General features: G+C 33.1%; 1 protein-coding gene across 4 annotated transcripts in view; it reads right to left on the reverse strand.

The window, feature by feature from the left end:
* Positions 1-604: 604 nt before the first annotated feature.
* The window catches only part of POT1 (protection of telomeres 1), a 72159-nt gene continuing 58283 nt past the window's right edge, over positions 605-14480 (reverse strand). For 2 of the 4 annotated variants that reach the window (XM_080666310.1, XM_080666312.1), the window contains 5 exons: positions 12938-13073; positions 6700-6788; positions 4660-4751; positions 2760-2865; positions 605-996 (listed from right to left, as the gene is read on the reverse strand). In XM_080666310.1, the coding sequence (XP_080522436.1) occupies positions 884-996; positions 2760-2865; positions 4660-4751; positions 6700-6788; positions 12938-13073 (536 nt within the window). In that variant the 3' untranslated portion in view covers positions 605-883. Of the gene's footprint in view, positions 997-2759; positions 2866-4648; positions 4752-6699; positions 6789-10368; positions 10450-12937; positions 13074-14480 lie in introns of those variants that run through there. The other 2 variants (XR_013960491.1, XM_080666311.1) reach the window with 2 other exon arrangements.

Genomic DNA, 14480 nt, shown 5'->3' on the forward strand with positions numbered 1-14480 from the left:
TGGGGTGGGGTGGGGAATCAGGTGGAGGGGAGCTATGGGGGAAAAAAAGAGGAACACCTGTAATAATCTGAACAATAAAGATTTATTAAAAAAAATCATGGAAACAGAAAGTCAAGTGGTGGCTACGAGGGGCTGGGAGTTGATGCGTAATGGGTATAGAATTCCAGCTCTGGAGCTCTGTTTCACAGCAATGGGATGACATTACCACCACTGAACTGTACACTCTAAAAAGGTTATGATGATGAATGTTATGTTGTGTTTTTTACCACAATAAAAAAAAAGAGAAAAAGAAAAAAAATAAAGTACACCATGGCTCATTGGAACAAGCGTTTTTTTGAGAGGTATTTGTTTAAGCAGATCCCTTTGTACAAAACTAAAACAAAACAAAACCACTATCCACTACATATCTTGAACTCAGTCAAAGCTCAGATTTCAGGTAAGGGTATCTTCTAATCTCATAACCATGCTAAACTCAGCACTGCTGATCTAAAAACCTAGGCAAGAAAGCAGCTCAACCAGGGATGGGAGATGACAGAGAAATCAGTGGCAAAACTAAGGGAAAGTGACTTTAATGCAGGGAACAAAACAGCTTCTCCGAAAGGTCTACGAATAGAAAGCGAAAGTCTTTATTTATTCGTTGTCTCTCTTTCTTTTATAACCCTAGCAGCCATCATACTGGATATTTCTCAGTAACAGGAACATTTTCAACTTACAACAAGGTGTTAAGATAACACAATGTCTATTTTTTTTTTTAATTAAATAGTGGTTACAATGGAAAATAAACTACTGAGCTAAAACTTTTACATGTCTATAGCAATCTCATAGAAAATAATAATGTTTTTAAAATTACAATATTTTACATATGCTAAGTTGAATGTCAATATTAGATAACATCATCTGCAACTGTGGTGTCAAAAATCTGATAGCAAATTTGCTGCTCCATTCCACTTGTGACATTATATGACTTGATGAAGCATTCCAACCACGGATATGTATCTACAAAAAAAAAAAAAATGTTACTTACCCATTAAAATTAAACAAATAACTCTGGCATATCTAAGCATAATGCTTAGCTAGAAAAATTAACGTATTTAATTTGAAGATAGAAAAGTAAATATACTTATCAAATGTAATGTTATCTACTCCTCCAAATTACATATGTTATTATTGTACAGTGATTCTGACTAATTTGAACTTTTTTCTAATAGGAAAAAGAAATGTGGGATTTTCAGAATGTCTGATAGAGAATGTTATAAACTACCTCATTCCGAATTTTTATTCCTTTTTTTCCTGCTAATTGCTTACTAATCTGTTTTATTTATTTATTTACTCTCTTGGTTGACTGCAAAGAAACAGATCGATCCTGAATTTCTCGAATCAGTTGAACACCTTACATTTATCAAGGTAAAAGTACAGGTACCAGGTACTGAGTCAAGGCAAAGCTGGCAGCCATCGATGCCATTTCCAAGCTTTGGTTATGACCACAACAAGTCTATTTAAACATCTAGAAAAGTTTCTGAAGGTTTCTTCAAATTTGAATTTGAAAGATATTTAACCTAGTCTTCAATATTGGTGAGTGTCAAGCAGGACAGGGACTATAAATAGGTAAAATATTACTGAAAAACAATTTTGAAGTATGTATCAAAAGCCTACCAGACCTGTGATTTTTGAAATGGCAGTTTTATTTCCAGAAATCTATCCAAAAGAATCTAAATAGCCGACAAAAATTAAAACTGCCATAAAATAAAAGTATGTAAGTTAAACTTTGTTACAAATGTATAAAAAACTATCTTTGTAGAATTGCTATAAAATGTGTAGAATAACCAGGGAAAAATAAAGCCTGATTAAAAATAACGTATAAGCCCAGCCGGTGAGGCTCAGGGGTTGAGTGCTGAACTATAAATCAGGAGGTCATGGTTGGGTTCCTGGTGAGGGCATGTGCCTGGGTTGTAGACTCGATCCCCAGTAGGGGCTGTGCAGGTGGCAGCTGATCAATGATTCTCTCTCATCATTGATGTTTCTATCTTTTTCTCCCTCTCCCTTCCTCTCTGAAATCAATAAACATATGTTTTTTTAAAAAACTATAAAAGTTAAATGAACAGTTAAATCTCTAGCTGGTAAAATTTGCTACTGATGGAAAATTATTAGAAGGGTCAAACTGTCTTAATATGATTTAGATTTGCAAGTTTCAATGTAAATACAGATAATGGCCACAAAAGGAACACTCAGTGGCTTTCGGTAAAATAATCTATACAATTTGACCTCAAGATTTGATTGATGAATCAAATGTTAAATCAAAAGCAACTAAAGCTGCTAAAAATAATTAGTAAAATAAAAAACTGTAAAATCTGAAAATAGTTAATACTGAATAGAAAATTTATCAATTAATTAAACTGGCTAAATGGAGTTTGTTATAGAAAATGTTTCTTATAAAAATTTCCTCCCTGTTAATAAAATTTCAAATAAAATATTTGTATGTATAAACAGAGTGTCAAATGTGCTTATGCTCAAAACTGCCTCCCCTTTATTGTATTTCAAAATATTTTAAAAAACTTTTCATTTCAGGAACTATGATTCATACCCATTTTATAGCTGCCACTGTCTTCATCAAAAGGTGGATCATACACTCATCAAGCACTACTTAGTAATTTATTTGGATTCACATTTCAAAGTTTGCATACCTCTAAAAGTTCATAAATTAGATATATGCTGGTGCTATTTTTTTAAAAACAGAATGAATGGCAAATACTATGGCTTACCAATTTTTTTTCCTGGAGGGCAAAGCATATTCATGATCATATCCATACTTTCCTGAAGGTAATCATTGGTTAGGATTTCTGATGCTGGAATATGGAAGAATTTGTCCTTAAAAAATTATAGAAGGAAATGATATCAATCTTTAATTCAAGTTATAATTAATATAAAAAAGGTGGGCAAAAGTAAGTTTACATTTGTACTGACATTCTTTTGAGTTAATAAAGCTATTGTAATAATCATAATCCTGCATATCTTTTTCCATAGGAACTGTAAACCTACTTTTGCCCACCCCTGTATTTTAATACTATCTAATTAAAATAATCTAGACTATGTCACTCTATCAAGATTCCAGAATTCATAAATGACAGTGCTAGTCTGAACTCTAAAATCTGATTTACTTTCATCTAATAACAGATTTGAGATATACAATTGAGTTAAATGGCTCTGACTTAATAATAATCAGAAAACAGGGAGGCTTACTATCCGCTTAATAACATATATTGAGTGCCAAACAACATGTAAGTATTAAGTTTAAGAATATAACATATTTATTTAATTTTTTTCCTCTTCTACTAGAATATAAGGAGGAAAGGGATTTTGCTTGCCTTGCTCACTGCTATGTCTTTACCACAAAGAATAGTACCTGGCACATAGCAAGTGCTCATTAAACATTTATTTAATAAATGGATAAACAAATTGTTTAGGCAGGAGGAAAATTCTCCACCTTACCCCAGATTCTTTCACAATGTGCGTAGTAAAAAAAATGATGTTACCAGCCTCTCCCTTGGCTTCTGCGAGGTCATCTTTAAACCCTGGGATGTCATGCCTGATAGGAGTGCCCTTATTTGCTGGGGACACGGGGTCACACTGGATAGTCTAACAATGTGAGTTTGTGTCATGTAGTATTAGCTTGACCACTGCGGGGGGCTGGAGACTGAGAACAGTCACGTGTACATTCATCCACAACTACGTGATGGGACTCCAGGAAAAACTCTGGACACTAAGGCTCAGTGGAGCTTCTCTGGTTGGCAATACTCCATATGTACCCTTACACATTGTTGCCAGAAAGTAACTCTGTCCGCTGTCTTCTACAACACGAAAGAGGACAAATGAAAGTGCCACATTTGAAACTTTCTTGGATTCTTCCCTATGCACCTCTCCCCTTGGATATTTTAATCTGCATTCTTCAGCTGTAATAAACTATAATGGTGAGTAAAACTAACAAGCAAAATAAAGAGATTCATAGATAGCATGGGGTGGAGGTGGGTGCAGCTGGGTATGGAGTGTGGAGAGATTGAGCAAAAAAGAAAAAAAGATAAAAAACTCATGAACATAGACAACAGTTTGGTGACTACCAGGGGGATGAGGGGAAGGGGAGGTGGAAGAGGGAAAAAAATAGCTTTCAGTAAATTCTGTGGGTCTTTCTAGTGAATTATCAAAACTAATGGTGGTCTTGGGGACCTCTGAACTTGTAACCTGGGTCAGAGTGAGGATGGTCTTGTGGAAAGTTCCCTAGCTTCCCCCATGTAACTATCTCCCTACCAACGTAATTGTGTTCCTCTAATATGAAATGAGGAGGCTTAAGAAGCCTAGAGAATGCTGATAGTTAATGCCTAGAGGGTGTGGCTACACTCTGCCTTTTGCTCCTGGAACAGATTTCTGGGTGGTATAAAAAATGACTCTCCTAAAACTCCTATTCCTCAATTTTTCATTATTTGGACATTAAGATTTATAGTATAATATCAAAAGAGAGATAAACACATAGACAATTTAAGATCTATGCACTCATATTTTTTTCTACATTGCCTTAAATCTTGTTAGTAATAAAGCAGATATGAATAAATATATTAAAATTAAAAAATATATTTTTAGTTAGAAATATCTTCATCACCTGTTACTTACAGAATCCATGAGATAAGCTTCCAATACTCCTGTTCCATCATCAAGAGTGAATGTCATCACAAACACATGTTGAAGGGGTACAATACCCAATACTAGTGAAGGGAAAAATAGATGACATGATATGAATTCGTTTTTGGAGAGTATGTACCTGTTAATTTTGTTTACTGAAATAATTTAAAAGAGAAAGAAAAACATATACATACTATATCTTTTTGTTTTCTAATATCAACATATTAAGCTCATTTTAGAACATTACAATATACCTATATAGAGGCAATGACTTATAAACAACTGTATTTTTTGACTAAATATTAATATACCTTTAAAATGAGTTGATCTTGAAAACATAAAAATTGATTAATGAAATACAATTTATTTCGTTAACCTTATGAAAGACAAAAATAAAGTACCAGAATGCTCTGAAAAATAGCCTGCAGTTCAATATTTATGATTATGTAACATGTCTCTCCCCTTTGTACTACAGGCATAGGGATCACTTATTTTTTAAGAGACATCATCAGGTGAATGGAAAAAAATGTCGGAATCTGAGATTTCATAATTTAGTAAGATGAAGAAATTAATGAAATAATAAATCATATGAAAATTTACAAGTTAAATGAAACTCTTTGTGTTTGGAAATGGAAGACATTCAATGTTTACAGAATGGAATAAACAGAATTAATTAGGGGGGCAACTAAGAACAAATTAGGGCATACAGTTGTGACAGTGATTGTTAATACAGAGAAATTGATTTTTAGGATTTGAGGGGTCTCAATAGGTTAACACTGTGAGCTAAAACCAAGAAATATGAACACAAAACCTACTCTGAGGGACCATACAAACAAACAGACAACTGCATTAGAATAGGATAGGAAGACCACGCTGTCTGGCCAGAAGCTCATGTGAAAGTAACCTGGAATTTCACTGGACCACAAACAAAATAAGAGATAGTAGTATCATATAGCTGAATTAAAAGAGAAGGAAAACAAAACCAAGTATACAAATTAATATAAAAATTAATATCTATACAGTAAGTTCTTAACATTATCAACAGGTTCTTGGAACTGTGGCAAAACAACATATAATAAAACCAATTTTACCAGAGACTAATTGATATAAACAAGAGTTAAGTTCCTTAGGCATCTCCTCAATATTACAAGCAAATGACAATGAACAAAATGATGTTATTCAAGAACTGGCTGTACAATGAAATTTTCCGGCCAGTAGAGAAGCAAAGTGTCCAATTTTAGGGAAATACAAGTTTTGTTTGTATTCTGAATTGGCCAATATCTGCAGCCCTATTTCCAGCTTTGAATGCTAAACTTTGAGGAGAGTATTGGTAAAGTGAAATGTTTACTGAGGAGGAGAAATAAAATACGAAGGGATGTGGGAAAGTAAAGGAAGTGAGATGCTTGCTTGGACAAATAAAGACTAATTGAAGGCTCAACAGATATTTTCAAATGTACAAAGTCTGTTGATCTTTGGAAGAGGGAACAGATATACTCTAATTCTAATAAATAGAATGTGGCCCAGGTTAAAATTATAGGTAGGCACAGTTTGCCTCACTATCAAAAACTGCCTAAAAATTAAGGGAATATGTTGCCTTGCAGTGTAATGAGTCCCCTGTCACTGAAAGAGTTTTAAGCCAAGGCTAGGCGACCACAGTTAAACATGTGAAATAAAAAGATAATTGTTCCAGCTAAAGACTTGTATTGGGCAAAAAGTTGTATTAGCTACCGGTATCTCGAACACTCTTTTAAATTCAAGGTACTATGAGCTGAAGAGATTTTTCAGAAGTTGTATTTGTGATCAATAATTAATACTAAAACCAATTACTGAACATTAAAATAAGAGTAAAAGTTACAAGATACTGGCAGATGCTTGAAAGTTAAGTTTCCAAATATTTTAAGCATTTACTTTATACTTTTATTATAATCACTTTGCTCTGGTTTTACTATAACCACAAATACTGAAATATAATCAGTGAGATCACCTGACACAAAGAGAGTAAAAATTGAAGGACATAGAAATTTAGCTAACCTTCTGCCACAGAAGAAGGAATCCATGATGTTTTATCAACCAGATTATTTAGATTTTGTATTGGTCTCAAACTAGAACACCTTTTACATCTGAAATCAATAAAACAAAAACAAACATTTTAAAATAACTTATTATATTACTTATTACAACTCATTTAATATTATAACATTTTTGCTGTTCGAGTATGCACGTTTTAAAAAATAAACAAAATAGCATTGTCCCTCCTATATTGTGCATATGACAATCAGGATTATTTTAAGAAATAAGCTTTTAACAATAGAAGCAATAAAAAAGAAAGTATAGTTCAGAATCCCATATAATAAAAGCCCAGCGACCAAACTGTGGAACGACCAGAACGACCAGTTGACCAGGTGCTATGACACGCACTGACCACCAGGGGGCAGATGCTCAACGCAGGAGCTGCCCCCTGGTGGTCAGTGTGCTTCCACTGTGGCCGATCCCCGCAGGCCACACCCCCCACCAGTGCATGAATCCTAGGCACTGGGCCTCTATTAAACCAATAAATTGAGAATAAGAGAGGTTGCAGGTCCAGATTATTAATTAATTTGGCTGATTTCCTTATTTGGTAAAACAAAAATGTTTAAAGAGATAATCTTTAAGAACTTTCATTTTATGGCTCTGTGATCAATAAATAATAGCCAAGGTCTTAATATGAGCAAAATATTGTGACTACAGAAGGCTGTATTAGCAACATTTGGGTATTATATTCAGTAAGTACATATTTATAGTTTTATAGTTTGTGATGCCTAATACTATAGTTATTCTTCATAACATAAATCAATTTAAAACTATACAATATTCTAAAATTATACATTATTTAGTATATTTTGTTTACTTATATACAACATATCTAAAGTAATTTTTATTATATAACATCATAAATTTTAGGAGATAAAATATGTATTTAAATTAAAACATAAAAATCAATATTCAAGAGGTTCATGCCTTTTTATTTGCAAGCTGGGGGAAAAGAGAGGGTAACAAATATCACCTCCTACCCTTCAAACAAATCTAAGTTCTATGTTGTTTTTTAACAGAAAAAGGCAATTGAAAGAAATATTATTGCCTTAAAAATGGCAATATTAACTTTAGACATTGATAAAGCATACAAATAAAAAATTAGCATGCAAATGAAAAATTAAGGGTAACAAATAAAAACTAAATAGAGAATTCATTACTTTTGATATAGTGAAAGAGAAAAATGGAGAAAATTAAGAACATTTTTTATAAATCAATTCCATAGAATATTGAAGAAAAAAATAAGTAAAATAATAGGAAAACAGTAATAGTATAGGTGAAAAACAACATAAAATGTAGAAATAAAACCTAATTATATAAAAAATTAACATTTTAAACTCATCTATTTAAAAATAACTAAAATCTACTCATAACTATTTATTCACGAGACCTACTAAAAGATAACAACAAAGGAACATGAAAGCAAAGGGGTGAGAATAAGATACCAAGCAATTACGAACTGAAAAAAATCCTGATACAATAATAAAAATATAATAAAACCCAAAAATCTTAGGGCAAAAAGTCATGAGTAGAGATGAAGACATTACAAAAGGATATACCAAACAACGAATTCACCAGAAGTTTAAACACTGAACCTGAATGATGCTCTCAAATACCTAAAGCACACATTGACAGAATAAAAGGTCACAAACCCACAATCACAGGGTACATTAAGCACACTAAGAAGTGATTAAACAGATAAAATTACAAAGGAAAAATAACACAGTTTTGAATATGATTAGCAAGTCTGTCTAACGAACATGACTACACACTAAACATAACTATTAAAGAATAAAAATTCTCTAAAAGTCTATGTAATATATCCAAAATCTGAATGGACATATTCTAGGGTAAAGCAAAGCTAAACGAATCTCAAAAAATCATTATGAAACGCATCATACTATTTGGTTATAAAGTCATCTAACCAAACTGCAAACAAAAACATGGCACCTGAAATGTGTGTGTAAAATTTTTTAAAGAATTCATGGGCCAAAAATATCATAATGGGAATTATGAAACATTCAGCAGTGACAAGAAAAACACTACTTATGAATCTTGGGTTAAAGCAATGGCTATTTTTTTCCTAGGAGAAAATTATAGACTTAAATATAAATATTAAAAAATACATTAGAATTAATGAATTAAGGTAACTGTTCAATTAAAAACATTTGAAAAAAACAAGGAAACCTAATGAAAGGAAACAAATAAAGAAAAGAACAATAAAAAATAATAGAGAGCAAACAACAGAAACAAGAGCTTGTTGTTTTGGCAAGAAAGGCCAAGAAAAAAAAAGGTGAAAATAATATGAAATGAATTAAAAAATGGGCAAAATGGATATTTAAAAATTATCAGAAAGCACTATGAACAATTGTACGTCAATAAATTTATACTTTAAAAATAAATGAATACTTCTCTAGAAAAATTTAATTAATAAAATAGATTCAGTAAGAAACAAAAATCCTTAAAAGATATGTAACTGTTGAAGACACTCAAGCATTAGTTTAAAAACGCATCAGATCCCGAAATCAAAGTAAAATTTTATAAAGCTAATAAGGTTTTGATAAACATTTTGGTAAACATGACTATATTAATATTTTAAAAATCTGTAAAACAAAAGATACCAGAGTTTAAAAGGTACAAGACAGACCAGAAGTTTCTGAAATAATTAACTGACAAAAGATTAATATCTCTTACACAAAAATAATTCTGAAATCAGTTAAACACACAACCAAAACCGAGACCAGTAACTCAAAAGAAAAACAGGTAATAAAAGATGTAAATATGTAATTCAAAGAATAGAAAACTAAATAGCCGATAAAAAGGAGGGCTGTTTACACTCACTAGTCACCTAGGAAATGCAAATAACAACACCATAGATAAATACTATTTGATGCTCATCAGAATAGCAGAATATCAAGTTAGACCAACACTAAATGTTAGAGAAAACCTGGGGGAAAATGAACATTTTACACACCATTGATGGGACCATAAAATGTTACTATTATTCAAAGAACAATTTGATACCTTCTACTAAAGCAGAAAATATGCATACTACTAATTCCAATTCTAGATAAATTTTCTGGCAAGAACTTACAGTAAGAAATTTATTTTATATCATGACACAGAATACCACATACATGCACAATTGAAACAAAGGTTTAGAAAACAATACTGACTCTTACTATGTAAAAAAGGTCTTCGTTATCCTTCTGACTTATTCCATTTTATACCATACCACACCATACCATTATATCACATCATGTCATTTACAAAAGAAATGCTGACCATCAACAAATGACAAGTGCTGGCAAGGATGTGGAGAAAAGGAAGTGCAGACTGGTGCAGCCACTATGGAAAACAGCATGGTGTTTCCTCAAAAAATTAAACATGGAACTACCATTTGACCCAGTGATCCCACTTCTAGGAATATATCCTAAGAAATCCAAAACACCTATCAAAAAGAATGTATGCACCCCTATGTTTATAACAGTGCAATTTACAATAGCTAAGATCTGGAAACAGCCCAAGTGCCCATCAGTAGACGAGTGAATAAAAAAGCCATGCTACATTTACACAATGGAATACTATGCAGCAGTAAAAAGGAGTATCACTTACCCTTTGAAATAGCATGGAGGGACCTGTAGAGTATTATGCTAAGCGAAATAAGCCAGTCAGAGAAAGGTATCATATGATCTCACTCATATGTGGAATCTAATGAACAAAGTAGATCCAGAGACAAAGAAGCATGGAACAAACTGTCAAATCTCAGTGAGAAGGTGGAGCTTAGGTGGTTGGGTGGGAAGAGATTAACCAAAGAATTTGTACGCATATATGCATAATCCATGGACACAGACAATAGGGTGGTGAAGGCCTGGGACAGGGGGTGGGGCAGACTAGAAGGTGTAAGGGGGGGGGGAAGGGGAACATATGTAATACTTTCAACCAAAAAGATTAAAAAAAAAAAGAAATGCTGGGCATGATCCAACTGATACTATGACAAAGGAAATATGCAAAAAATATATAAAAGGACTTCACGTAACATTTCTGTAAATGTAATACATGAAAATAATATATACCTATTAATAGGAAGATGAGTAATAAACCATAATATATCCCATATGAAATAAAATACCGTATAGATATTAAAATACTTAATCTACATGCATCAATATGGATAAATCTTTCAAATAATATTGAATGGGGAAAAAAAACCAAGTTGCAAAAGGACTGTCATAGTATGAAACAGTTTACATTAATTTTAAAAGCAAAATAATATGCTTATTCCTTACAAGTTCACACATATATTATACTAAGAGAATAAAAACATTGATGAGAGGAACTGACTCCCAAGTTTGGGAAAGTAGCTACTTCTAAAAAGAAAAAGGAAGGAGAAGACCTAAAAAATATGTTAAAGCATTTAGATTTATAAGTGGAGGATATGTAACTGTTTATGATATTTAATTCTTGATATTTTTCTGTAGTTAAAATTATTTTTTCAAAATTAAAAAGAAAAGTCAATAAAAAGATATGTTGGCTTTTGCTGACATCAACCAAAGTAATGGAAAATCTAAAAAAAAATGTCTTACAAGTTAGAATGTAAGCATAATATCCCAGTTTATGCTGAAAATGGGGGAATATTGAAAGCCTTAACAGAACTTTTTATTTTAGAAATCTAGTAAGTGAAGGATATTCCAAAGCTTAATAACTAATATTGTTTTTTCTGGTTCGAAACTGGCCAAAGTGACTGATACTAGGAAGTGTATTAAAAGAGAGGAAGAGGAGAGAAAGAGCAAGCGAATGAGGATGGGCATGTAAAAAAGAAAGAGAAGGCCCATGTTAGTGACTTATTAAAAACAAACAGCCCTAGCTGATTTGGCTCAGTGGATAGAGCGTCGGCCTGCGGACTGAAGGGTTCCAGGTTCGATTCTGGTCAAGGGCACATGCTCGGGTTGCGGGCTCGATTCCCAGTAGGAGTCGTGCAGGAGGCAGCCGCTCAATGATCCTCTCTCATCATTGATGTTTCTCTCTCTCTCCCTTTCCCTTCCTCTCTGAAATCAATAAAAATACATTTAAAAATAAAAGAAACAAAGAAAATTTGATAAACTTTTATTTATTATTATTTTCTAAATCCTTACCCAAGGACATGCTTGAGAGAGAGAGAGAGAGAGAGAGAGAGAGAGAGAGAGAGAGAGAGGAAGAGGAAGAGAGAGTGAGGGAGAAACATCAATGTGAGAGAAAAACATCCATTGGTTGCCTTCTGCACATGCCCCGACCGGGAATTGAACCAGCATCCTTTTGGTGGTGCACAGAATGATGCTCAACCAGCCACTCTGGCTGGGCAATAAACTTTTAGTTTTGAACTAATTGCTGGATAAATCTTGATGAACTTGACTCTGAGGTCATGAGTCCAATGAGAAATATAATTAAAAACACAGGGCACATCAGAGTAAAAATAGCTATAACCCAGGCTTTAACTCAGTGGTACACTAGTTCCAACTTATACCTGAAGTTTGATATTTTGTATATGGAACAGAACCCAGGACAATCTCCACATGCCTACCAATGACTTCAGCAGTCACAATCATAGTGATATCGTGACTGCAGGATGCAGTTTTCAGCTGAAAAATTTACATATTATACCAATGAACAACAATGGCTACAAATACAGGAGTACGCAAGGGGGAGGGCTGGTATACGATGTATTCTATAATTTAAGGTTCTCAAAGCAGAGCATTTCCAAGATGATTGTTTCATCAAGTGAAGGAAAGGAGATGTTATCCTCACTACTTCCTTCCAAAGGTAAAAATCTATTTCGAGTGCCTAATGTATTCTCATATGTTCCAATTACTCAATGGCAACTAATTTGTAACTTTGTGCCACAGAAATTCTGGAATTCAATCACTTAACGTTGACTAGGCTGCAGCTCTGAACCTTTCTCTGTAAGTAGTTAAATCCTTGTGAAAGCAAACAAATGATAATTACTCTTTGGGTAGCCTTATATCTAGCACATTGTAGGCACTCAATATATATGCTATCAAATCAATAAATATGTATGAAAAATCTAGTACATATAAATTGGATAAATTTGTATTCAGTAAGTATCCACTGACTATACAGAAACATGTGGGTAAAATAATAAAAGTAAAAATTACTCTTGAAGTATTTTTAATTTATAAAGTTCCCAGAATTAAAAACATACCCATAGTGATGTATTTTTCCTTGGATAAGGAATGGTACTGAAAGGTCAAGCAGTTCCAGGTCTTCATGGCCAGATCTCACAGGGATTACACTATGAAACTTGTCTGCGAGTTTGTAGATTTCACTTAGTGTACCTCCTATTAAGAGAATAAAAAAACCCTTCAAGTAGCACAAATATAATGTAGGCAAAATGCAAGGTATAATAAAAGAGAAAAAGACAAAGCCATGAATTTAGAGATTTAATACATTTATACATTCATTCTGAGAAATGATTTGTAAACTTAGGTTCCTACACAGAAACCACTGAACAGAAATGCTGAGACTTGAGCAAAATATAAGGCTTGTGAAATTTTAATCATCTTCTTAAATGTATATAAGTTGCTCCTGATGCCAGAAACACTTGGTTTCAAAGAATCAAAAGAATAAAATTGAAAGCCAAAGTACACAGGATTCTCATTATTAAATTTTCTATTACTCCTAATGTTTAGGCAAGTTCAGTCCTGAGTTTGAGATAAATCTTTTAACTTTCAGGTCAACATTACATTTAAGTAAAGATGCATAGTCCATGTAATATGAATTCATGTATAGTGTTGGTTCATTTTTCCTGGGAAAACCATCTCAATTACCTCAATTCTATGACAGGGTGAGCATTAAAACCATCACGTTGGCTGAGAAGAAACAGTATGCCCGATGGTGCACCATTATTACAAGGCAGCATTTTCGGGGAAAACTCACACCTCTTGGTACCTTTTCTGGTGTACTTTTTACTTATATTGATAATTTTCCTCTCTAGGGAAAAAGAATATTATTTATAAAAATACTTTGTGTATTTCCTAAAATCTGAATAAAATCAGTAACATTAAAATTCAATCGTGATGGGAAGCACTTCTGGCATAGCTGACTAAGGATGTCCAAAAATACACTTCTCCATAAAGACAAAATGAACAATGGCAAAACTGTCAAATTCAATTCTTCCAGAGCTCTAGAAATTCACCAAAGGCTCGCAACAATGCAAGGATATTCCCCCATCCCTCTGTCTGCAGCTCTGTGGGAACTGGGAACCACAGCTCTGCCAGGTCACACTGCAGTTAGGTGCTAGCCTCAGGTTAGGCAGGGCTACAATACTCAGAAACATAATAAAATAAAAAATTACATTTTGATGGAACCCTTTTATATCTTAAAGTGCTTTCAACATACACTTTAAATCTTTGTAAGGTAAAGTGCTCTTGCTTTGGATGTACTTATTTACTTAATAAATATTTACCGAGAGCCAGTTATATGCCAGGCATACTATGCCAGGTGCTGAAGATACATAGGTTAAAATAAACATGTATCCTGTCCTTAGGGAGCTTACATTCTAATAAGAAAAAACTTTTATGAACAGACAGATAAAACACAAATATAATACAAGAAGAAAAGTGCTCTACTGGAAATACAAGCAGTATGTAATAAAAACCACTCAAATCTGGCTGGTCAATCGGAAAAAGGGCTTCAAATGTATTAAGTGCTCTTTAAATATTCCAATGAATTGCTAAATAAAGGGA

The sequence above is a fragment of the Plecotus auritus genome, assembly GCF_963455305.1.
Source record: "Plecotus auritus genome assembly, chromosome: 4".
Lineage (NCBI taxonomy): Eukaryota > Metazoa > Chordata > Mammalia > Chiroptera > Vespertilionidae > Plecotus > Plecotus auritus.